This window comes from Leptopilina heterotoma, unplaced genomic scaffold (genome assembly GCF_015476425.1).
Source record: "Leptopilina heterotoma isolate Lh14 unplaced genomic scaffold, ASM1547642v1 Lhet_54, whole genome shotgun sequence".
Classification (NCBI taxonomy): Eukaryota; Metazoa; Arthropoda; class Insecta; order Hymenoptera; family Figitidae; genus Leptopilina; species Leptopilina heterotoma.
In genome coordinates this window covers 811553-836005 of record NW_025111118.1, presented here as the reverse complement: position 1 = coordinate 836005, position 24453 = coordinate 811553, and the positions used below count along the sequence as shown (strand labels likewise).

Genomic DNA, 24453 nt, shown 5'->3' with positions numbered 1-24453 from the left:
TTTTCTTTTTTTCTCTCTCTCTCTCTCTCTCAACAGTTTGAAGGAGTGATATGGGTGGTTGGCACGAGTTCGAATGTAATTCAAAGACGAAGAGAGTCTCCTTTGCATACCAAAGTAGGTTTCTATGCGGATCGTAAATTAAGGTCTGCGATTCGATTCGATGTCATGGATGGCGAGTGATCCAAGGCGGTAAAGGTTGTACTTCACGGTTCGAATGTCGACGAAAACTCATTGGATTCTTCTTGCATTATTGCACCCGAAGCGTCTCGAATCCCAAACTGATTTATATTTCCAGTGTGCTTCTGTCGTTCTCTAAAAGGGGTATAACTTCTTTTTTTTATCTCTCTCTTCATTTCATTTTCAAAAAGACAATTATCCGTAACGAAATAGCAACTAATTTACACCTGGTTATTGTTATCATTATCATTATTATTATTATTATCATTGCACTTTGTAAGAAAGGAGGAAAAGATATTCTTTTTTTTTTTGATTACTTTTTTCTCGCCAAGTTTCTTTTCTTATGAGAGATGGATTGAGGTGGAAAGTTTTCAGGTGAGAAATGAAGAGCATTGCGCGAACGTACCTCTCGATTACAACGACGAGAGCTTTCTTATTATAGTGCACCTTGAGAGAGAAAAAGAGAGAGAGAGAGAGAGAGACGGTGGGAGAGAGTGAGAGAGAAAATAACGGAAGCAACTTGTGATGCAACAATGGAAGCTACAACAATTGTGGCGAACTTTGCTGCACCTGTACAGAATCTCATCGAGAATTGTGATACCTCTTAGTGTGTTGAATACCAGTTGTTAGTATTTTCATGTCACGATGAATGAAAGAACTTTATGTTACCGTGCACTTTTAGCGTATATAACATATATATGTATATAATACCGCAAACGTGAATATATCACTGTCTTTTTCTCTTAGGGGTAGTTTAATTAACGCGCGTACACTTTTGTTCAACTTTCATCTTTCATCAGCCTCATTTCGAACTCTAGTTTAATGATAAAACTGTATTTCATTTCTAAATAGTGGAAAAAAAGAAATATATAAATAAACATAAATAAAGAAGTGTGAATAAAAAAAAAATTTCTTACGAAATTAAAGAAAGAAAAAAATAAATTTTAATTCTTTCATTTCTGTTGATTATTAATGTTCTCTCTACTCTCTAAATTTTAATTAGTAAAAAATTAAAAATCTTTACTAATTTCAATTAGTGACTGACTTTTTGCTTTTGATTTAGTAAGTTTTACCAAAAATTTAGTAGAAATTACTATTTATTAGTAAAATAAATTGAATTTACTAATTCAAAAGCAAAAAGTCAGCCACTAATTTAAATTAGTAAACATTTTTACTAATTCAAGTTTAGAGAGTACATATTCCCATTCGAAAAAGTTCTATAGAATTTCACTAGAATCATTCTATATGAATTCTAATGAATATTCTATAGAATTTCACTAGAACAATTCCATAGAATTTCTACATGGATTCTACTAAATTTTAGTGATTTTTAATTAGAAAGAAAATAAATTTCGTGAAATAATTCTTTTAACATTATATTATATGATTACTTATACGGCTCGAAAAAATTGTAAATTGTACGATATAATTTGGAGAATTTTGGAGAAATTACAAATAATTGTACAAATTCAATTATTTTCAAAAATAATAATATTCTTCGCAAAAATTCAATTATGTTCAAAATTTTTTTTAAATTCTCATCAAAATTTCAATTATCTTTATAAATAATAAAATTCTTCTCCAAAGTTCAATTATTTTCAAATCAATTTCAAATTCTCAAAAAATAGTAAGCAAACATTTAATTATTTTCAAAAATTTTACTCAATTCAATGATTTTCAATATATATCTACTATTTGAATAAAATTTTCCAAAACAATTCAAGTATTTCAAAATTTTTTTAATAAAATTCTACGCAAACATTTAATTATTTTCATAAAATAGTAAATATAATTCAATTATTTTTATAAATAATAAAATTATTACAGGGATTTAATTATTATTCTAAATAATAAAATTCTTTTTAGGAATTCAATAATTTTCACAAATAGTAAAACTCATCGCAGAGTTGCAATTATTTTTTAATGAAATTTTAATTGAATTCTTCGATAAATGTAATTATTATTAAAAATTATATTGAAATTCGCCAAACGAATTCAATTATTTAAAAATTTGTCTATGAAATTCTTTATGAGAATTCAATTTTAATTTTTAAGAAACATTCAAATATTCAATAAATTATTTTTTTGTATTTAAATAATTGAATTCTAGTATAATTTACTAATAAGAATTGATTTAAAAATGAATTTCAGTTATAAAAAAATGAATTTGGAAATTCCCAAAAATCTTTTTCAAAAATTATTAAAAATAATGGATTTATAGAAAAATTTTGGTTAATGCTAAAAATAACTTAATTTTTGAGAAGTTACAGATTTATTACAGAAATTCAATTGTTTTTAAGAGTAATAAAATCCTTTGCAGAAATTCAATTATGTTTAAAAAAAGTAAAATTATTTTTAGAAATTTAATTATTTTCATAAATAATAAAACCCATCGCAGAATTTCTTAAAATAATTAAATTGTTTTAAAAAATTTTACTGAAATTCTTTTTAACAATTCACTTTTTTTTAAGAATAATTTTAATAAAATGCTTCGTAGAAATTTAATTAATTTCAATAATTTATCAAAATTCAATTATTTTTAATATCTACTATTTCAATAAAATTTCACAAAAGAATTCAATTATTTTAAAAAAGAAATATGTTATTAAAATTCGTCTCAAGTGTTTCGTCACGGATTAACAATCTTAATTTTTGATTCTAACAGAGTTGTAAATTCTGTCAGTTTGACTATACAAAATTTAAGCCATGAGAAACTTGACACGCGGAAATAGTTCTTTATGTCAATAGTTAGAATTAGGAAGAAAAAGTAAAGGATTAACACTTTAAATAATTTGACTTGCACTCAATTAACAAATTTATTTAATTTAACACTTTTAGGATACATTAGTTCATTATTGTCAGAAAAAAAGTAGTTTGGTACAAAGGTGTTTCTTATTGCGTTGTTCGAATGATACTACTTAATACTAAGACTGATTTTTAATGAGAGTAGAAGTTTTTTGGAAGGGAGAAAATTGGCGATACGTAATTGGTTAAAATAAGGAAAAGTAAGGGAAAGAAGGGCGTACTCTTTTTAGGATGAAAATTGTTTCAGGAACTTATTTTTCAGGTACAGAGAACCAAACTTTCACTTTTATGGAGGTTAAGTATTTTCGCAGCTGCTACAAAAATGTTATTTTTTGCAGCATTTTAAAATCTAAAAATTTTGGATTAAGTTGTAAATGTGGCCGTTAAGGAAAAGATTAGATAGAGTGCTCACAAATAACATACATAAATTTTATGGTATGAACAACAGAAAACAGTATAAAGATAAAATATTTGGGAAAAATTTAGAGAGTTTGGCGAGCATCTGTCTTTGATTTCAAAAGAATGGGGAAAACCACTTTTAGCTTTATAATATATTTTTAGACTCCAAATTATTTTCTGTAGAATATTCAAAAATATAATAAAACAACAATTTCGATTTAAATGCGTGAGTTGACACGCAACATGCTCCCCCTTTGAGAGTTTATACGATCAAATAACTAATATTCAAATGTTTGCTAGATTTCAATAGTGCTCAAGAATTATTATTAGAGTATTAATTAATTGAAATTAAAAATAATGATAATATAAGCAAAATGTTAATAACTGTTATGGATAAAGAAATTATTAAACAAATACAAATTTTAGAGTTTGAGAAATTCATTCAGTAGGCAGAAGGCACAGTTTTTTAACATTACGTTCTAAGATTGTATTTCGTTGAAAATCTCCACGTCCGGTAGAAGTCTTTACCTTGACCTTTCTGATAATTTTGTCGTCAGCTGGGAAGACTTCTACAATGCGGCCCATTCGCCACTGCATTGGAGGAAGGTTATCTTCTCGAAGTAACACCAAGGATCCTTCCTTGATCATGTGGCTGCCATCAGTCCATTTGCTTCGGATCTGGAGTTCACTCAGGTATTCTTTGTGCCATCTGGACCAAAATTCTTGCTTGAGTTTTTCGAGATGTTCCCAGTATGCCAGTTTATTGCTTGGTGTGTGTAAAAAGTCTGGAGCTGGAATATCTCGAGTTGAACTTCCATAGAGAAAGTGAGCTGGAGTGAGCACACCTAAATCGTTTGGATCCGATGACAAAGGAGTCAGAGGTCTGGAATTTAGAATACCTTCAATTTTGATACACAGAGTATTCAGTTGTTGATGAGTCAAGAGTTGATCGCCTATGACTCTCCTTAGATGATGCTTGAATGATTTCACTGCCGCTTCCCAAAGTCCACCACAATGAGGAGCATGAGGGGGAATAAAATTCCACTGAATCCGTTGCTGAGCCAGATGATGCTGAATTTTCTCTTGATGATCTTCTGTTTCCAAAAGATTGAACAACTCCTGTAGTTCGTTGTTGGCTCCGACAAAATTGGTACCATTATCCGAGTGCATGGAATTGCAAGCAGGATGCCGTGAGATGAAACGGCTGAATGCTGCAAGAAATTCTTCTGTACTGAGGTCATCAACAACCTCAATATGCACTGCCTTGGTTGTGAAACAGATAAAAATCGAGACCCAGACCTTGACCTTGCCACGATTTCTGTGCTTCTTCTCCTTGATGAAAAGTGGACCACAGTAGTCGACTCCAGTATGTTCAAAAGGTTTGGATTGAATCACTCGTTCGGCTGGAAGATCTCCCATGAGATAATTTACTGGCGGCGGTTTAAATCGGACACAAGTGATACACTTGTTGATTATAAGACGTATTTGTCGACGTCCGTCTATGGGCCAAAATCTTCTTCGCAAGAGATGGAGTGTTGACTGACAACCAGTGTGAAAATTGTCGTGATGAGTCGCTGTGATGATCAGGCGAGTCACATGATGAAATGGTGGCAAAACGATTGGATGCCTCTCATCGAAGCTGATTGTTTTTGCCTTCTCGACTCGTCCACCAACTCGAATTAAGCCGTTGTCGTCAATGAATGGATTGAGATGATGAAGTTTGCTTGTTTTTGATACAAACTCTCCGGCTTCTAACAGTTTGAATTCTTCCAAGAACGTTGCACGTTGAGAGAGTAATAGAATACGTGTTGTTGCAGCATCCAGCTCATTAACAGTTAGACATCGGTTGGACACTTTAATTTGGCCAAGTTGTTGATGATCAGCAGTCCGTCTTTTTTTGTAGATAGTTAACCAGCGTAATACCAAGGCCACAAATCTGCGCAGCTTGCGATAACAGGAAAATCTAGACAATAGAAAATTCTCAGATGTTGGTACCTTTGTAGATGATTGAGATGACCTTGGTTTTGTAGACGAGGTCAAGCATACAGTTTTCTTGACGTCAGGAACTTCAGCAGCTACCTCGATAGGTGTGTAAGGCCAAGTGTTTTCTCCCCCGGTGAGCCACTCAGGTCCATTTCTCCATAACAAATTTTTCGTGAAATCTATTGGCAATTGTCCTCTGGAAATAGCATCTGCTGGATTGTCATGGGTGCGAATGTGTCTCCACTGTTGAGTTTCTGTTCGTTGTTGGATTTTTGACACACGATTAGCAACGAAGGTTTGAAGCATGTGTGGTGATTTTTGGATCCATTGGAGTGCAATCATGGAGTCAGTCCAGAAAAATACTTTGTCAGGGTTGATGTCAGTTGCTTTTTTCAAAGATGTATAGATGTCAGACAATAATTCGGCAGCACATAACTCCAGACGTGGTATTGTCTGTGAGCTTTTTAAGGGAGTTATTCTTGACTTGGCAAACCAGAGTTGAACGTTCTTGTTTCCATCCATGTCCACAGTAAGTAGATAGATACACGCTCCATAAGCTCGTTCACTCGCATCAGAAAATCCATGAAGTTCGATGTGTTTAGCATTTAAAACACTTACATGTCGTTGAAAACTTAAATCATTCAGAAGAGTCAGTTGAGAAGCGAAATCTTGCCATTTTGTGCAAATTTCCTGTGGCACTGAATCATCCCAATCTAATTTTAATCTCCATAGTTCCTGCTGAATGATTTTAGCATGAGCAATCACGGGATTCAACAATCCCAGAGGATCAAAAATGCGAGCGATATCAGAAGCTATTGTTCGCATCGTGATCACGTCCTTAGTAGCTATAGGGTTGACTGTGTAGACGATGACATCATTTTTAGAATCCCAATGTATTCCTAGAGCTTTCAATAGGGAATCGTCTCCCCCGAGTAGTTTGATGTTGATCGCACAATCTGGTAGTCCTTGAAGCACAGATGGAGAGTTTGATGCACACTGGCGAAGATTGAAACCACCTTGTCGTAATAGATCAATCATTTGATCTCGGATGTCCATGATTTCTTGAAGAGAATCAGCACCAGTTAATAAATCATCCACATAAAGATCTTGCTTCAAAATCTTGGAAGCAAGCGGATAATTTATCTTCTCGTCATCTGCTAGTTGATGAAGACAACGAATTGCTAGATAAGGAGCTGGAGATAGACCGAAAGTAACAGTCTGAAGTTCATACACGGTTGGTTCCTTTTCTGTTGAATGGTCTCTCCAGAAGATTCGCTGGAATTTTCTATCTTCAGGTCGTACCAGAATTTGCCGATACATTTTCTCGATGTCACCAGTCAACACGTACTTGGGAAGTCTGAAGCGTAGAAGGAGAGCGATGATGTCGTCTTGAATTGTTGGTCCAATCAAAAGGATGTCGTTAAGACTACATCCGTTGCTGGTTTTGGTAGATCCATCGAAGACAGGTCGTACTACGGTGGTCATGCTGGACATCTTGATCACAGCGTGATGTGGAAGATAGAAGCCTTCTTCAACTTCATTCTCTAGTTTTTTCATATGTCCTAGTTGTTTGTATTCCTCGATGACCTTGCAATATTCTTTCCACAGATTAACATTGGATTTGAGTCGCCTTTCTAGAGCTAGAAATCGACGTAGAGCTTGACTGCGTGAAGAACCGAGTTGATTTTTCAGTTCGTTGAACGGTAATGCGACCATATACCGTCCTTCCGAGGTCCGAGAAACATGATCAACAAAGTGCCTTTCACATGCTTCTTCGGTAGGAGACAGGTGTTTTTGACAGGAAATTCCATCTTCAATTTCCCAAAATCTTTTTAATTCGTTGATAATGTTGGTAGTGGTATGGCATTGAGATTTTTCACAATGAGTATCATGAATATTTCCACAAATCGTCCATCCTAACATAGTGTTCTGTGCGATGAGATTAGCAGTGTCAGAAATTTTGAGTTGTCCGACAGCAAGTGTAGAGATTGAAGATCCAGATCCTAAAAGCAATTGAACAGGTGCAGATTTGTGAAATTCTGGATCCGCAAGTTGTAGACGAATTGAGTGAGGCATCTGAAAGGACTTCCTATCCAGTTGTTGACCTGGAATCGATGACGAAATTGCCGGTATGGCTAGAAAATTGAGTGTCCTTTCAAAATTATTGTATCGAGAACGAATAGTTGCAGTCACATAATAGTTCGAGACTGTAGAGAGGTCATTAAGGGCACCCACCGATACTGAGCACTTAATTTTCTCCAGCTGAAGTTGATCAGCTAGTTCCGTGGTGATGAAATTTGTAGATGATCCAGTGTCAAGCAGCGTCCGGCATGGAACAAGTTGCTGAGAATTATTGAGAATATGTATTACTGCTGTGGGAAGAATATCATCACCTGGGAAATCTACGTTGAGCGAGATTTGTTGAATCGATTTAGAAGATGCCCTTGTTAATAGTCAATCAGATGGGATAGTAGAAGAAGATGATACTGCAGGTTTTGTGCTGATATTCTCTGGATAGCGATGTAGGAATGTGTGATGCTTACCTCCACAGATAGAGCAATTTCTGGATTGACATGTTTGTAAACCATGTCCGAGACCCAAACAGTTGATGCAGCGGCTCTGATTGTACACCAGCTTAAGTCGTTTTTCTTGATTCATTTCTTGAAACTTAGGACATCTGTAGATTGAATGATCGGCTTGACATACAGGACATTTCTTTTGTACACTGAGATGAAAACTATGTGTTGCATTTCTGGGGCTATTGGTTGCTTGATGTTGCTTATTCTTGTCCTTGTTCCTTGTGTCAGGCCTTCTGTTGTCTTCCTTCTTTTGTAAGATTTTACTGGCTTCAGTAGATTTTTTGCTCAATCCAATTTTTTGCAGAAAATCAAGTAATTTTTCCACATTTGGCATCTTATTGTCCTCCAGGCTATTTTCCCATTGAAAAGCGATGTCGTCGTTGATGAGACTGAGAACTATAGTTACAAGGAAGGCATTGTATTGTTCTTCTTTTGTTCCAAGAGTATCCAATGGACGTAATTGTGCACGAACGGAATTCACAATGTCGATTAGAGTACGCGGCGAATCCTTTTTTTTATACAGGCACATCAACAGCGAACAATGGCGTCGTAGGATCAACCGTGGATTATTATAAGTATCCTGTAACAACTTCCAGGCAATCTCATAATTTTCCCCAGTAATTTCTAATTCACTGATCAGATCTGCTGATTCTCCTTGTAGACATGATTTTAAATATTGAAATTTAGTTACGTTGTGCAATTTTTTATTACCATGAATGACTGCCTGATATTCGTCGTGAAAGCGGCGGAAATTTTCAAAACTTCCATCAAAGGTTGGTAGTGCAACTTCTGGAAGTTTGGCAGAGGCTCCTCCGTCTTGACTGTTGACATCTGGAGAATTATTTTGTCGAATCGTAGATGTGATTTGACTAGAAGACGGTCCTGTCCTCTGATTTAAAAAACGTTTTAATTCTCCAGCGATATTGAAGTAGGTGTTGGTGATTGCGTCGGCTTCCTTCTCGTGATCCTCTTCATGTTCAAGATCAAGAAAAAGCAGCTGTGCTTGGTCTGCTTCCCACTCAGAAAATTTTACCACAAGATCAGTAAGCTTTAATTCAATGGTTTCTGTCAAAGCGTCCTTTGCTTCATCACTTTTTAGCCAATTGCTTGTTCTTGTCAACCTTGACTTGAACGTTTTTCGCTTTGATTTTAAGTTGTCGATGTTTACCGGCATGGTTGCTGTAATTGTTATTCCTCTGGAGCTAGACCTTTGTGGTAGAGTTTTCCTAGGTTGTGTGTTTCTAACAGCAGACGTTGGCGGAAAGGGTGGAGGTGGTGGAATGTAAAATGAATCCTCAGCTGTAGTTGATTCTGAAGATTCTGTGTTGTTGGTTGATTTGTTTCTGGGAGAATGATGTACACTCATTGAAATCCCGTATCACGTTATAACTGTGCTCAACAGCACTTTAGAAAGTAGAAAAAAGTCACAATAGACTTAAGAATATTCGAGTACACTAGTCACACTTTGATAACAACGAAATAACACTGAAGTGACCACACACTTGACAATTGTTACACGAAAGTCACTGCACAATAAAATTGTTTTTACGAAAATTAACTAAGAATCCGGCTCGAAGGACCAAAAAATGTTTCGTCACGGATTAACAATCTTAATTTTTGATTCTAACAGAGTTGTAAATTCTGTCAGTTTGACTATACAAAATTTAAGCCATGAGAAACTTGACACGCGGAAATAGTTCTTTATGTCAATAGTTAGAATTAGGAAGAAAAAGTAAAGGATTAACACTTTAAATAATTTGACTTGCACTCAATTAACAAATTTATTTAATTTAACACTTTTAGGATACATTAGTTCATTATTGTCAGAAAAAAAGTAGTTTGGTACAAAGGTGTTTCTTATTGCGTTGTTCGAATGATACTACTTAATACTAAGACTGATTTTTAATGAGAGTAGAAGTTTTTTGGAAGGGAGAAAATTGGCGATACGTAATTGGTTAAAATAAGGAAAAGTAAGGGAAAGAAGGGCGTACTCTTTTTAGGATGAAAATTGTTTCAGGAACTTATTTTTCAGGTACAGAGAACCAAACTTTCACTTTTATGGAGGTTAAGTATTTTCGCAGCTGCTACAAAAATGTTATTTTTTGCAGCATTTTAAAATCTAAAAATTTTGGATTAAGTTGTAAATGTGGCCGTTAAGGAAAAGATTAGATAGAGTGCTCACAAATAACATACATAAATTTTATGGTATGAACAACAGAAAACAGTATAAAGATAAAATATTTGGGAAAAATTTAGAGAGTTTGGCGAGCATCTGTCTTTGATTTCAAAAGAATGGGGAAAACCACTTTTAGCTTTATAATATATTTTTAGACTCCAAATTATTTTCTGTAGAATATTCAAAAATATAATAAAACAACAATTTCGATTTAAATGCGTGAGTTGACACGCAACACAAGAATTTAATTAGTTTCAAAAGTAACAAAATTCTTCGCAGAAATTCAATTATGGTGGAAAGTTTAAAAAAATTTTAGTCAAAATTTCAATTATCTTTATAAATAATAAAATTCTTCTTCAAAATTCAATTATTTTCAAAAATTTTCAAAAATGTTTTTAAATTCTTTGCAAAATTTTAATTATTTTCAAAAACTTTTCTCAATGCAATCAAATTTTTTACAGAGATTTAATTATTTTTAACACAATTTTAATCTAATTTCTAGAAAAATAAAATTATTCTTAAAAATTTTCTTAAAATTTGTCAAAAAAATTTTGATTTTGTTAATATTCTTTTAATCGATTAATTAATAGTGAAAGTTTTAATTATTTAAAAATTTGTTGGTAAAATTCTTTATGAGAGTTCGATTTTAAGAAACATTCAATTATTCAATAGATTATTTATTTTTGTTTTTAAATATAATTGAATTCTCGTAGAATTTTCTAATAAAAATTGATTTTCATTTCATAAAAATGAATTTCAGTTAAAATTTTACATTATAATTGAATATTAAATGCAATATAGCGTGAACTTTTAGAAATAATTGAATTTTAAAATTAATTTTTTTTGAAAAAGTGTATAATTGAATTTTTTTATATTATTTCAAGTTTTTATTTTCTAATATATATATATATATATATATATATATATATATATATATATATATATATATATATATATATATTTAATTAAAGAATTTATGAATTATTGAAATTTGTAAAATTGAATATTGTAAATAAATGAATTTTGAAAATTGTCGAAGAGCTTTTTCGAAAATTAATTGATTTAAAGAAAAATTTTAGTGAAAAATTCTTAAAAATAATAATTTATTTAAAGAATGTGCCACGAAGTAGAAATAAAATAATAAAGCAACTAATTAGCGTGTTTAATGTCTGCAAAATTATGTAAAATGTACAACAAAGCGCTTAGTTACTATTCAAAGAGTATGCTTGGTAGTAAACTGGACATCGTCCAAGGGTTTTAAATTATCGCTACTACCCTGCTTTCAGAAACGGTTTAGGACTTTACAACAAGTTGAGAGGGTAGTGAAATGACGATTACGTGGTATCAGTTTTGAATTTATATATCTATATGTTTCGCTTTACTTTCGAAAATTAACCTTCATTGAAAAATTTTTCTTAATTTAACAAAAGAAGAAAGGAAAACAGAAATAAAAATGAAATACGTTAATTTGTTTGTTCTGAAAAATAGAAAATTTTTCACTGATAGTCTACAAATTTTTTAAAAAAGAAAAAAAATAATTTAAAATAAACCTAAACAACTCAAAATAATTCTAAATAGTTCAAAATAATTAAAAATAACTCTAAATAATATCAAATTCAAAAATAATTCGAAGCATCTAAAAAAAATTCCAATAGAATTCAATAATTGTGCAAAACAATTCCAATAATAACTCAAAATTGTTCAAAATAATTAAAAAATAATTTATCTGTGTATTTCGAAATGAGCTCAACTTTTCAAATCAAAAGAGTCATTTTCAAATAACAATTGACAGTGAAAATGACTCTTACAAAATTGTCAGAGTTGAGCCAATTTCGAATTTCTCAATTCAACAATAAAAAATTGCGCATACAAAATTTAAGTGCGTGTCGAAGGTGTGTTTTTGTATTTGAAAATCAAAAAGTCGTATTCAAGAGAAATAAAGAGTTGATGTACTTATTTGAAAAATAAAATTCAAGGGGAAATTTTACAAAAAACGATATAATGAAAAATTGATGAAAGAATATTCGATACCTTGCCACAGGTGAATATGAGAGAGAGTGTGTTAATTAACAGAGATGCATTAAGAGGAAGCCTGGAGCGCTGATATCGACTGATTGTGATGGGGTAATAAAGGCAATAAACGAGAAAGAAATCGTGATTAATGCCATTGTAATGATGGTATGAAGCAGGTGATTCTTATTTTTTTTTATATATAGGCTATTAATGGTCAAAAAGTCCTCGGAAAGATTTGTGTGGACAAAAGGAATCTCCCTTTCTTCTTCTTCTTCTTCTTAAAAAAAAGAGAATTTTTTCTTATTTTTTGAAAAAAGAGAAAGGAAAGGATAAAGAGAGAGTGAAAAGAAAAAGAAAGAGAGGAAAAAGTAGAAAGAAAAGAGGAAATCAGAAAAAGAAGTAGAAAGAAAGGAAAAGTAAAAAGAAAGAAAAAAGAAGAAAAAGAGAAAGAAGTAGAAACAGAAAAAAGGAGAAAAAAGTAGACAGAAGGAGAGAAAGAAAGAGAGAGAGAAAGAGAAAATAGAAAGAAAAGAAAAAAATTAATTTACATTTAAAAAAACCAAAAATGAATTAATAATTAAACTCCACATCGGGGAGAATCGAACCCAAGTCCCTGCTCTCCTTACGAGTCCAGCACTGAATCCACAGAGCCATTCCACACATATACTAACGACCAGAAGACATTTTTCACACTGAATGCTCACTTTTAGAGAAAAAAAAAGGGACAGAAATGGAAATTTAATTTTTCTATTATATGATTGAGTATACGGTGTTAAAATCCTCCCGCGTGCAATCTAAGGACGTGTATAAGCGCGAGTGGAGTGTGAGATACGCACTAACGCAAAAGTATAGTGGTCGATCCCCCTCGAAATGAACGTCCCCTAGCCGCATTAAATACATAATCTCGCGCAAATAATGGCGGTTGTAATTAAAAGTTGTCCCATCCACTTTCCAACGCGATGAAATCCCTCGAGAGAAATCTCTCTCGTTCTCTGGATACCGATATACAAAACGGGTTCGGTCTCGCTTGTCCTGCGAGTTTAATCGACATCGCAGTCATTTCTGAAGGAGAGGGAGAGAGAGAGGAGAGAATATATCAAAGGAGTGGGGGAGAAAAAAGCTTTTTATTCGATATGCCCTATACCGTTTCAATTCTTATGGACTATCACTCTCTCTCTCTTTCTCTTTCGTTTTCCTTGTTATTCTCTTCTTCTCCTTCTTTTCCTTGTTTCTCTGTCTTTCTCTTTCCTCCTATTTTTTTCTGTTTTTCTTTTTTTTCTCTTTTTATTCTTCTTCTTTTTCTATTTTTTTCTCTCTCTTTATCTTTCTCCATTCTTCTATTTTTTCTCTTTCTGTCTTTCTCCTTTTTTTATTTTTCGCATTTTTTCTATTTTTTCTGTCTTTATCTTCCTCCTTTTTCTATTTTTTCCCTCCGTCTCTATCACCTTTTTCTATTTTATTCTCTTTCTTTATCTTTCTCCATTCTTCTATTTTTTCTCCTTTTTCTATTTTTCCCCCTCTCTCTATCACCTTTTTCTATTTTTTTCTCTATCTTCATCTTCCTCCTTTGTTCTCTCCCTCTCTATCGCCTTTTTTCTATTTTTTTCTCTTTCTCTATCTTTCTCCTTTCCTCTTGAACTTTTCAAGAAAACTAATTTTTTAAACTTTTGAATTAAATTCTTGCCACTTGAATTAATTTTCAAAATTTCAATTTTCAATTCACTAAAATTTAACTAATGTCAAAATTTTTAATTGAAACTTTTATAAATTGCAAAAAATTTTAAAACAATTACGAAAAATTGATAGAAGTTAACATAAGGGAAGAATTGTTGATAATTAACTAAAAGGAAGAATTGAAAGGAGATTACAACTTAAAGAAAAAAAAATTAAAAGGATGTTACAACTTAATGGCAAAATTGAAAGGAAGTTATAACTTAGAGGACGAATAATTGATGAAAATATATAAAATTTATCAATTAAGAAACGGTTTTAAGGTCGATTATTCATCGCTATGTAAATGATATCACGTTGCCAAGTTGTTCGTCGCCGCCTTTCTGAACGATACGCTATAAAGGAGTTTGCGACAAAACATAGCGGTGAAACATTAAACCTGCGAGAAGCCATAGTCAGGATTCTTTATGGACGCACGGTATCTCGTAACAAAGTGGCGTGACTATAATATTAACGGCATACCGCGATATGCTTCATATCACCACACACAATCATAAATGAAATGTACGTAGGCGCTTTCCAATTAGTGCATTACTTGTGCTAAGCAATCTTTTTTTCCTCCCTCATCCCCCTTCTTTTTCCTAATTTTCGAAAATTTACGAAAAAATTATTTTTCATTTCATTTTATAACTTAACTATTTTTTCTCCATCTTTTTCCTTTTTAATTTTAATTTTTTTTTCCAACTTTTATTTTAACGATTTTCTCACATCAATCAGATAACAGAAATATTATTTTCATTTTGAAATACTGTAATTTTGAAATTAGTAACTTATCAATTTTTATATTTTACACTGAACATTTATTTTCATTTTTGATGAAAATAAAAAAAATTAGAAAGTGAAACAAAACACTGTCAAAGTGAAAGTGGAAATGAAAGTGAAGAAAAATTGTCAAAGTGAAAATGAAAGTTAAAATGAAAATAAAAACAAAAATCATTCAAAGCGAAAGTGAAAATGAAAATAAAAATGTAAATTCACAAAAGTAAAAATGAAAGTGAATCTGAATATAAACATTCTTGAAAGTGGAAATGAAAGTGAAAGTAAAAATAAACACTCAGAAAAGTAAAAATAGAAGTTAAAATAAAACTGAAAATAAAGCGAAAATGAAAGAAAAAATAAAAATTCATAAAAGTGGAAGTAAAAATAAACATTCATGAAAGTGGTAATGAAAGTCAAAATAAAAAAATCACTCAAAGTGAAAGTGAAAGTGAAAATGAAAGTAAAAATAAAAATTCATAAAAGTAAAAAATAGAAATGAAATAACATAATCGACTGCCAGATTCATTTCACTTGAGTGAATTTATATCAATCTTGTAAAACATGGATTTTTAATAAAACAGCAAAAATTTTCTTTTTATTACTTCTGATGAATTGCAGAACTTAATTTTAACAAAGTTTGATAAACATAGATATACACTCGGTGTGTTATTGTAACCACGCGAGCATATAAAAGAATATAAAAGCGTTGTTATAAACAGAATCATGGGGACTTTAAAATCCCTCATGCGAGATTGAAAAGTGTAGTTTGAATTTCATGTTTAATCAAACGTTACCATAGAGCGCATATTATTTAAGCCTTATCGCAAAATCTTGACATCTGAACTAACTATGACTCACGTTTCGTGTTCCGCTAATGCTCACTATGAATGAAAATTAATTTTTTTATTCCCTTTATAATATAGTGAAACGGTAGTTTTAAATAATGCCCGATTTAATTAACAATACAAAAGGCTTTCAATTGATCTTAATTTTTCTAACAATGCTCTGATTTTTATATCTTTTAATCTATCGCAGGTCGTAAATTTGACAGAAAAAAAAAATGATAATATTTATAGTTTTCAAATTCAAAACGTTTCATAATTCAAAACGTTCATAATTAGTAATTTAGCAATTTTTTAATTTTAATTTTATAATTTAGCAATTTAATAATTTAATTATTTTGTAATTTAATAATTTAATTATTTTATAATTCACTAATTTAATAATTTTAACAATCAATGATCAATTTCACCAAAAACATTGAAGGCTAAAAATAATTTTAATTACCAGAAAACTGTCAATTAAAGCAACTAATTAGATAATATAAATTTTCTCTCACATTCCAATGGTGCAATTCTCCATGCGCAATAAAGTAATCAATTAAAAAACGAAACTAATAAATAAACTTGATTAACGTAACGAAAAAAAAAACAAAACGAAAAAAAGGAACAAGAAAAAAGGAAATTGTCTGAGAGAATGAACGTGTCTGGTAATAAAGCACAATTTTTTTTAACGCGCGCGAGAACGACAAGCTTGTAGAAAACCATGATTTCCGAAGGGTTTCAATTATCCGTTGAAGCGTCAGGAAGTATCGGTTACCTGTTTGTATTCACATACATAAAGCAAAAAGATACCTTATAGAAAAACGCATCATTATCACCATATCAGAATTTCCCTTTTTCCCCTTTGATATCAAAAAAAAAAGTGTGAATCACAAAAGAAAAGAATAAAGAAAGGAAATAAAAAGAAAAATGGAGAAAGGGAATAGAAAAAAATTTATTAAAAAAAAGCAAGAAGGAAAGAAGAGAAAATGAAAAAGAACAGGGAGTCGATTATGTAATTTCATTTTTACTTTCACTTTCATTTTCACTTTGACAGATTTTTATTTTCATCTTCATTTTTACTTTCACTTTGATAGATTTTTATTTTCACTGTCACTTTGGTATTTTCCTGTTTACATTCACATTTTCGTTCACTTTCACATTTACGTTTACTTTCACTTTAATTTAAAGTAAAAATAAAAAAAATTTCAAAGCGAAAATGGAAATGAAAGTGAAAATAAAAATCTATCAAAATGAAAGTGAAAATGAAAGTCAAAGTAGAAATGAAATTACATAATTGATCCCTAGAATGAATAAATGTAAAGAGAGGCAGAATGAGAGAAGAAAGAATGAAAAAAGACAGAATGAATAAATAGAAAGAGAGAGAGAGAGTGAAAGACAAAATGAATAAATAGCAAAAGAAATAGAATAAAGGAAGAGAGAATGAAAGACAAAATGATTAAATAGAAAGAGAGACAAAATTTAAGAAGGGAGAGTAAAAGAGAGAATGAAAAACATAATGAACAAATAGAAAGGGAGACAAAATGGAAGAAGAGATAATGAAAGACAAAATGAATAAATAAAAAAAGAAACTGGATCGAAGAAGAGAGAATGAAAGACAGAATGAATAAATAGAAAGAGAGACAGAATAAAAGAAGCGATAATGAAACAGAGAATCATAAGAGACAGAATGAATGAATAGAAAGAGAGACAGAGACAGCATTAAATATAGAATGGAAAATCATAAAAGACAGAATGAATGAATAGAAAGAGAGACAGAGACAGAAACAGCATTAAAAATAGAATGGAACAGAAAATTAAAAAATAGAAGGAAGAGAAAATAAAAAAATCAAAGAAAACTGGCAAAATGAATGAATGGAAAGTGAGACAGATTGAATAAATAAAAAGAGAGACAGAATAAAAGTAAAGAGAATGAAAGGCATAATGAATCAATAGAAAGAGACAGAATAAAAGAAGAGATAATGAAAAATAAAATGAATAAATAAAAAAAGAGACAGGATCAAAAAAGAGAGAATGAAAGACAGAATGAATAAATAGAAAGAGAGACAGAATGAAAGAAAAGCGACAATGAAAGATAGAATCAAAAAAGACAGAATGAATGAATATACAGAGAGACAGAATAAAAGAAAAGAGAATGAAAGACAGAATGAATAAATAGAAAGAGACAGAATAAAAGAAAGAATGAAACAGAAAATGAAAAAATAAAAAGAGAAAAAGGAAAAACCAAAGAAAACAGGCAAAATGAATAAATGGAAAGTGAGACAGATTGAATAAATAGAAAGAGAGACGGATTAAAACAAAGAACGAAAAAAGTCATTATGAAAAAATAGAAAAAGATACAAAATGAAGGAAGAGAGAATAAAAGAGAAAATGAAAAACGCAATGAAAAAAAAGAAAAAAATTAGAGAAAATAAAAAAGGGAGAATAAAAAAGACAGAATGAAAAAAAAGAGAGGGGGGGAGATGCACCTATTTTAGAGAAAGAGGGGAGGGAGATTACAGCAAGAAACACGGTGTCGCAAAATTATGAGAATACAACCTCTTCTCTCCTGCTGCTGCTGCTGTTGCTGCAGAGATAGATATAGAGAGAGGAGAAGATGCAACGAACGAAACAAGTTTGAGTAAAGGAGAGAATGAAAAGCCGCGTGTGACCTTGTTACGTGTTATAAAATGCCACTTTAGTAAGCCGAGTTTGTCGGCCTTGAGTCACCGAGAGTCTCCTGAAGCTCGTTCCAGAACGGTATGCAAACTCATTCTGCCGCGTACTACTTGAAAATCACTTTTCTCGGAAAAAGACAACGAACCCAGAGAGAAGAGGGAAGGAAAACGAACAGAGAGACAGAGAGAGAGAGAGAAAGAGAGAAAAAGAGAGGCTTTTGTGAGAGAATTCTTAGACAACGCGTTTAACTCGCTTGAAACATGCTCGCAATAAAAGGGTGGAGAGAGAAGTATTAAAAAAAAACGATGAAGAAAAAGAAGCAGCAGAAAAGCGTTGATTTAACTCACAGGCAATACCCGTTTTCCCTTACGATCAATAAAAATCATTTCAATACCTATTATTATCATATATATATCTCCTTTTTCTATCCTATGTGTGTATATATATAGCACAACACAATTTTTATTTTTCAAATTTTGAAAATAAATTTTCCATATGATTTCGTTTATTTCTTCTTTACTTCATTTTTGCATATTAGACAATAATAGAAATAAATTTAAAAAAATACCTGATAGGAGTAAATTAAAAATCAATAAAAAATAAAGTAGAAGTAAATAAACGTAAATTGAAAGTAGGAAAACCTAGTCAAGGTTGGACCAACGCTATTTTTTTAAATAACAACACTAGCACCACATTTGCGACTATTTTTACAGTTTTTAATTCTTCCAAAAAGTGTAAATTAATTGCTTTCTTTTTCGTTTTGACACCAAAAAAAGGCAAAAAATAATTTTTTTTTTTTACACACAAGAGTTCATGGGAAAATATTTGAAATAGTTGGTATTTTCGCGGAAGGGAATTTTAGTCTTTCTTGTACGGAATAGAATTAGAGAAAGCGTTAAATATAATGAAGGCAATTTTCAAAGACTATCATATGAAATAAATAGCGGTAGAACTAAAGTAATATCTCTCGTTGAAAGAAAGCATAAGTAAAGAACCGTTAGAATGCCATTAAATAACGCGCGAATTTAGAGAAAGTATAAATTTATGCTACCTATACTATTTTTCTACAAAAAAAAAACCCAGAAAAAAATAAATAAAGATGCATGGAAAAAAAATGTTTAGCTATTTTTGCTATAACATTTAACTACTATACATTTACTTTAGCTTTAAAATTTATTTACCCTCTAGCTAAAATCAATTCATATTATATTGGAATTTTTTAATTTATTATATTAATTTTTAATTATGAAATTAATATTTTTTTTTATAATAACTATACTATGTAACTTTTGTTAATTATTTTTAATATTTTATACAATTAAACTTTGTTTTTGAATAAAAAGTATAATTTTTTCATTAAAGGCACGTTAGTTAAATTTTATTTTGTTATCTTCGTTTCTTATTAATGGAAAATTTTATTTTTTATTGACATTAAATTTTTATTTTTTATTGACATTAAATTTTTATTCCAAATAATTGAAATTAATTTTTATACTAATCAATTTCAATTAATATTCATTCAAATTAATTGAATTTAATTGTTAATTTAAATTTAATTGTTTAAAATATTGAAAAAAGAAAATTCTTTTTCCTTTTTGAATTAAATTTAAAATTCAATATTTTCTATTTAATTTAAAACACTTTAAGTAATCAAACTGGACTAACTTTTGTTATTCGATTGTTTGACGAATTTTCTCTTAAACTGTAAATGCTTTACGACTTTATTTTTACATAAAAAAAACTCTTATTTTTATTTAAATTACTTCTAGTAAAATATTAAAATTTTAAATCATTATCAACCTTTAGCGTAGTTGTAAAATTTCCAAGTGAAAATTCTCCAATTAAAATATTTCGCTGAATTTTTTTTTTTTTTGTTTATTTAGAGAATGTGCGTGGATAGGAAAAATAAAGTTTCAGTGTCAATGGGCAATTTCCTATAGTGTACATTGTTCGATTTTTCATGTCATTCCCTCAAACATCGAAAGAGAGAAAGAGAGAAAGAGAAAAATAGAAAAAGAAGGAAAAAACAAAGAGGGAGAGAGAAAAAAAAGAGGAAAACAGAAAGAGGGAAAGAGAGAAAGAGAAGGAGGAAAGCAGAAAGAGGGAAAAATAAAAAGAGGAAAGTAGAAAGAGAAAAAAATAATAAGAAGGAGAAGAAAATAGAGAAAAAATAGAGAAAACGAAAAAAATACAAAAAAGGGAGAAGAAAACATAGAGTAAAAAATAAAAAGAGGAAGAGGAAAACAGAAAGAGAAAAAAATAATAAGAGGGAGAAGAAAATAGAGAAAACGAAAAAATACAAAAAAGGGAGAAGAAAACATAGAGTAAAAAATAAAAAGAGGAAGAGGAAAACAGAAAAAAATAAAATAAGGAAGAGGAAAGCAGAAAGAGGAAAAGAAAAAGGCGAAAGGAGAAAAGAGAAAGAAAAAAAGAAAAATCGAAAAAGAGAGAGAAAGAGAGATTAAAAAAAGTGAAAAAGAGTAAAAAAAAACGTGAGAAAGAGAGAAAAAGAGAAAGAGAGAATATATGCATTTGAAAGCACTGACAAAAGATCATCAAGATAAGTTGAAAATACATATGTCATTGACAAAAGAAGAGTGATAGGCGCTTTGTAACAAAGTGAAATGCGTATCATTCGCATGCTTGTGATTCCTTGTTATACTGTCGCGAGAGCGCAAGAAAAAAAAAAGAATAATAAAAAAAAAAATAAATAAATAAAGATCACAAACCATTGAAATAGCATTTATATATATGTATACATATATTTATATAGGAGAATACGAATATCGAGCGAGAGCATTGTAAATGTTCTCTATATCTATGTCACCGATATCCTAGAAGAGCGATCATGTTCCTATCGATACTGCGGGAACCAATCACAGGAGCGGATATAACGTTAACCATAGAGTTATGTCGGCATGCAAACTATATGTCGATGCAAAACGCTCGTTGGCGTAACGTCGACCAGTTCAATTTCAAATTTACCTTTTTCAACTGAATCATTCTTCTTCTTCTTCTTCTTCTTTTTTTCTGACGATATTGTACTGGGGGAGTCAGTTTTTTATTTAAGGCGCCCCTATTATTTACGATCATGTTTTTTTTTCTTCTTTTTTATTCCTTTCTCTCTCTTTTTCTCTTTTTCTCTCATTCTCTCTTTTTTCCCTTTTTTCCTATCTTCTTTTCTTTCTCTTTTTTTTCATTCTCTCTTCATTTTATTTTGTTGATAAATTGTCAAAAAAAATCTGGTTAATTCAAATTAAAAAAATATTGCAATTTCTGCATTTGGGTAATTTTTGTTTGTATTGACTCAGAAAATAGTTTAGTTTTTACTCTTGTGACTCATAACGATTCCTAAGTGACTATTAGTGACTCATTATAACTCCTACGTGACTATTAGTGACTCATTTTTCGTCCTAAGTGAGATCAGTGACTCGTTATGACTCCTAAGTGACTCATATGACTCTTTAGTGACTATTGGTGACTCACTTTTACTCCTAAGTGACGATCAGTGACTCATTATGACTCCTAAGTGACTATCAGTGAATCAATATGACTCTTAACCTTAAGTGACTATTAGTGACTCATTATAACTCGTGCGTGACTATTAGTGATTCATTTTTACTCTTAAGTGACAATCAGTGACTCATATGACTTTAAGTGACTATTAGTGACTCATTTTTACTCCTAAGTGACAATCAGTGACTCATTATGACTCCTAAGTGACAATCAGTGACTCATTATGACTCCTAAGTGACTATCAGTGACTCGTTTCAACTCCTAAATGACTCATATGATATTTAAGTGACTATTAGTGACTCAATTTTACTTCTAAGTGACAATCAGTGATTCATTGTGGCTCTTAAGTAACTGTCAGTGACTCATTATGACTCCAAAGTGACTATCAGTGAATGAATATGACTCTTCACCTTAAGTGACTATTAGTGACTCATTATGACTCCTTCGTGACTATTAGTGACTCAATTTTACTCCTAAGTGACAATCAGTGACTCATTGTGACTCCAAAGTGACTATCAGTGAGTCATTATAACTCCTAAGTGAGTATTAGTGACTTATTATGATTCCTAAAGACTATTAGTGACTCCCGAGCCTTTCCTTGGACTGTTAGGGAGTCTTAGTGACTCATTATGACTCTTAAGTGAAAAAACAGAAAAAGTAAGAAAGACAGAAAGGAAATAAAGAGAGAAGGAGGAAAAACACAGAAGGAGAAAAAGACAGAAAGAAAAGAGGAAAAAACAAAATTGAAAAAGATAGAAAAAGCATAAGAAAGGGAAAAAAGAAAGAAAGAGAAAAAAGGCAGAAAAGGGAAAAAAAGACAGAATGGGAGAAAAAAACAAAAATTAAAAAAGAAACAGAAAGAGTAAAAGACAGAAAGGAAGAAAAGAGAAAAAAAAGACAGAACGGGAGAAAAAACAAAAAAAAAAACAGAAAGAGTAAAAGACAGAAAGGAAGAAAAGAGATAAAAAGACAGAAATAAAGGAAAGAGTGAGAAGGGAAAGAAGGAGAGAAAGAGAGAAAGAAAGAGAGCGTGAGGTCTATTAAACCAAAGCAACAACCATTTAAGGTAAATATCAAATAGGAAGATCGTATGGGAATTCGCATGCGGTATATAGAATGAAAATATAAAAAAAAAATGTAATTATTTTTATATTCAAAAAGCCATTGGTATGTGTTTAATCGTACGAATCATTTGGAATAAATTTGACTGTGAAATTTTCTTTTAATTCTCGATCGAATCAGCAATACCCATAGGCCACATGGGTAAACGTGCAGATTCTATTATCACGATACCGCACACTATGGGCTAACTCGTGGAATAAACGTTGGTCGATCGGATTCTCCCTTGGATTACGTGTACCACCAGCTTCTCTCTCAATGTCCTTTTCCTATAGTTAATTAAACGGAACTAATATCGCGACACAAACATTGTAAACATTCAACGAGAGAGAGAGAGAGAAAAAAGAAAATTTTCTTTTTTTTCCCTCTGTTAAAGCTTTATTTCATGTTTTCTTGAAAATTTATTATATTTCCTTTTATTCACTGTCTTATTGATTAATCTTTGTGGAAAAGAGGAGAATTTTTTTAAATATCAATTAATTACAATTAAGTTTTTCGAGACAAAAAAATTGAATTCACTTATTATTATATTATTTGTATATTATTTATATAATATATATTATTAATTCTATATATTTTTATAATTAAATTTAAGTATTTTTAATATATTTTTACAATTAAAAATTTTGGTTAATTCAGTTGTTTTTTTCAATGACAATTAGTTATTTTTCTCTACCATTGTGAAAGTTAAAAATCAGTAAAAATTTGACAGAAAATTGTTTATTTTCAACGAATTCAAATTAATCGAAAATAAATTCAAGTGTCAACCAAAATTTTCACTTAAAATACGAGTTTTTTTATGAATAAAAAATTATCAATGATTACTCTTGATGAGTCAGCGATTATTAATATTGTGATTTTTCAGTGATAATTCAATGATTCACCAGCAAAAATCATGGGAAAAAAAATTATGAAAATTCACAAAAGAAAACTTTGTCCACTAAATTAAAAACAGAATAAAATTTTCCCTTCAGAGAAAAAATCTTCTTCAATTTCAACGGACACAAATTTAACTAACAGCCTAGTCATTTCACCCACTAACCAGATTCGATTCAATTTTATTAAATAAAATTCCACCCAAAGGATTTGATACTGTTAATTGAAAGATTGGATCTTGTGAGTTGTGCCAATTTGGTATATACTGTTCCGACACTTTCTAACGAGAGATGAAATAATATCAACATTTTTTTTTATTGCAAATTTAATTGTCAGCCTCAAAAAAAAAATTTATTATTTTTCTTTTCCAAATATTTTTGACAAAAATGAGGTCAGTTATTAATATTTTTTTTTTTTTTTTTTGAAAGACGGGATAACTAATATAAATTTGCTGCTTTAAACCTGAGTAGCCATTGGTATTATTAGTTTACTGAGTAGAGATTTACGGAATAGAGATTGTATACTAATTAATTGATGAATTATTAATTAAATCAACTGAACGGATTTATTAATAAAATTTAAATGATTGATTGAATAATTAATTATTGACTAAATTTAAATATTCACCGGTATATAATGTTTTGATAAAAGAAAGTAGTCAATATTTTACAATGAAATTAATATTCATTAATATAATTATTATTTCGAATATTATTTGTAAATAATATTTTGTAAATTAATAATAATGCACTTAGCTAAAAAGCAATGAATTTATACGAAAAATTAATTTGATAATTTTTAAATTCAAATTTATATTTAA

General features: G+C 30.5%; 2 protein-coding genes across 4 annotated transcripts in view; both read right to left on the bottom strand.

The window, feature by feature from the left end:
• Window positions 1–24453, bottom strand: part of LOC122508409 (latrophilin Cirl-like) — a 664372-nt gene that overhangs the window by 571094 nt on the left and 68825 nt on the right. The gene's annotated exons all lie outside the window — the stretch shown is intronic.
• LOC122508518 lies at window positions 3820–9309 on the bottom strand. The gene is made up of 3 exons (XM_043621931.1): window positions 8655–9309; window positions 7908–8597; window positions 3820–7766 (listed from the first exon to the last, which is right to left on the bottom strand). Exons 1-3 carry the CDS (start codon window positions 9307–9309, stop codon window positions 3820–3822), a joined length of 5292 nt encoding a protein of 1763 aa, XP_043477866.1.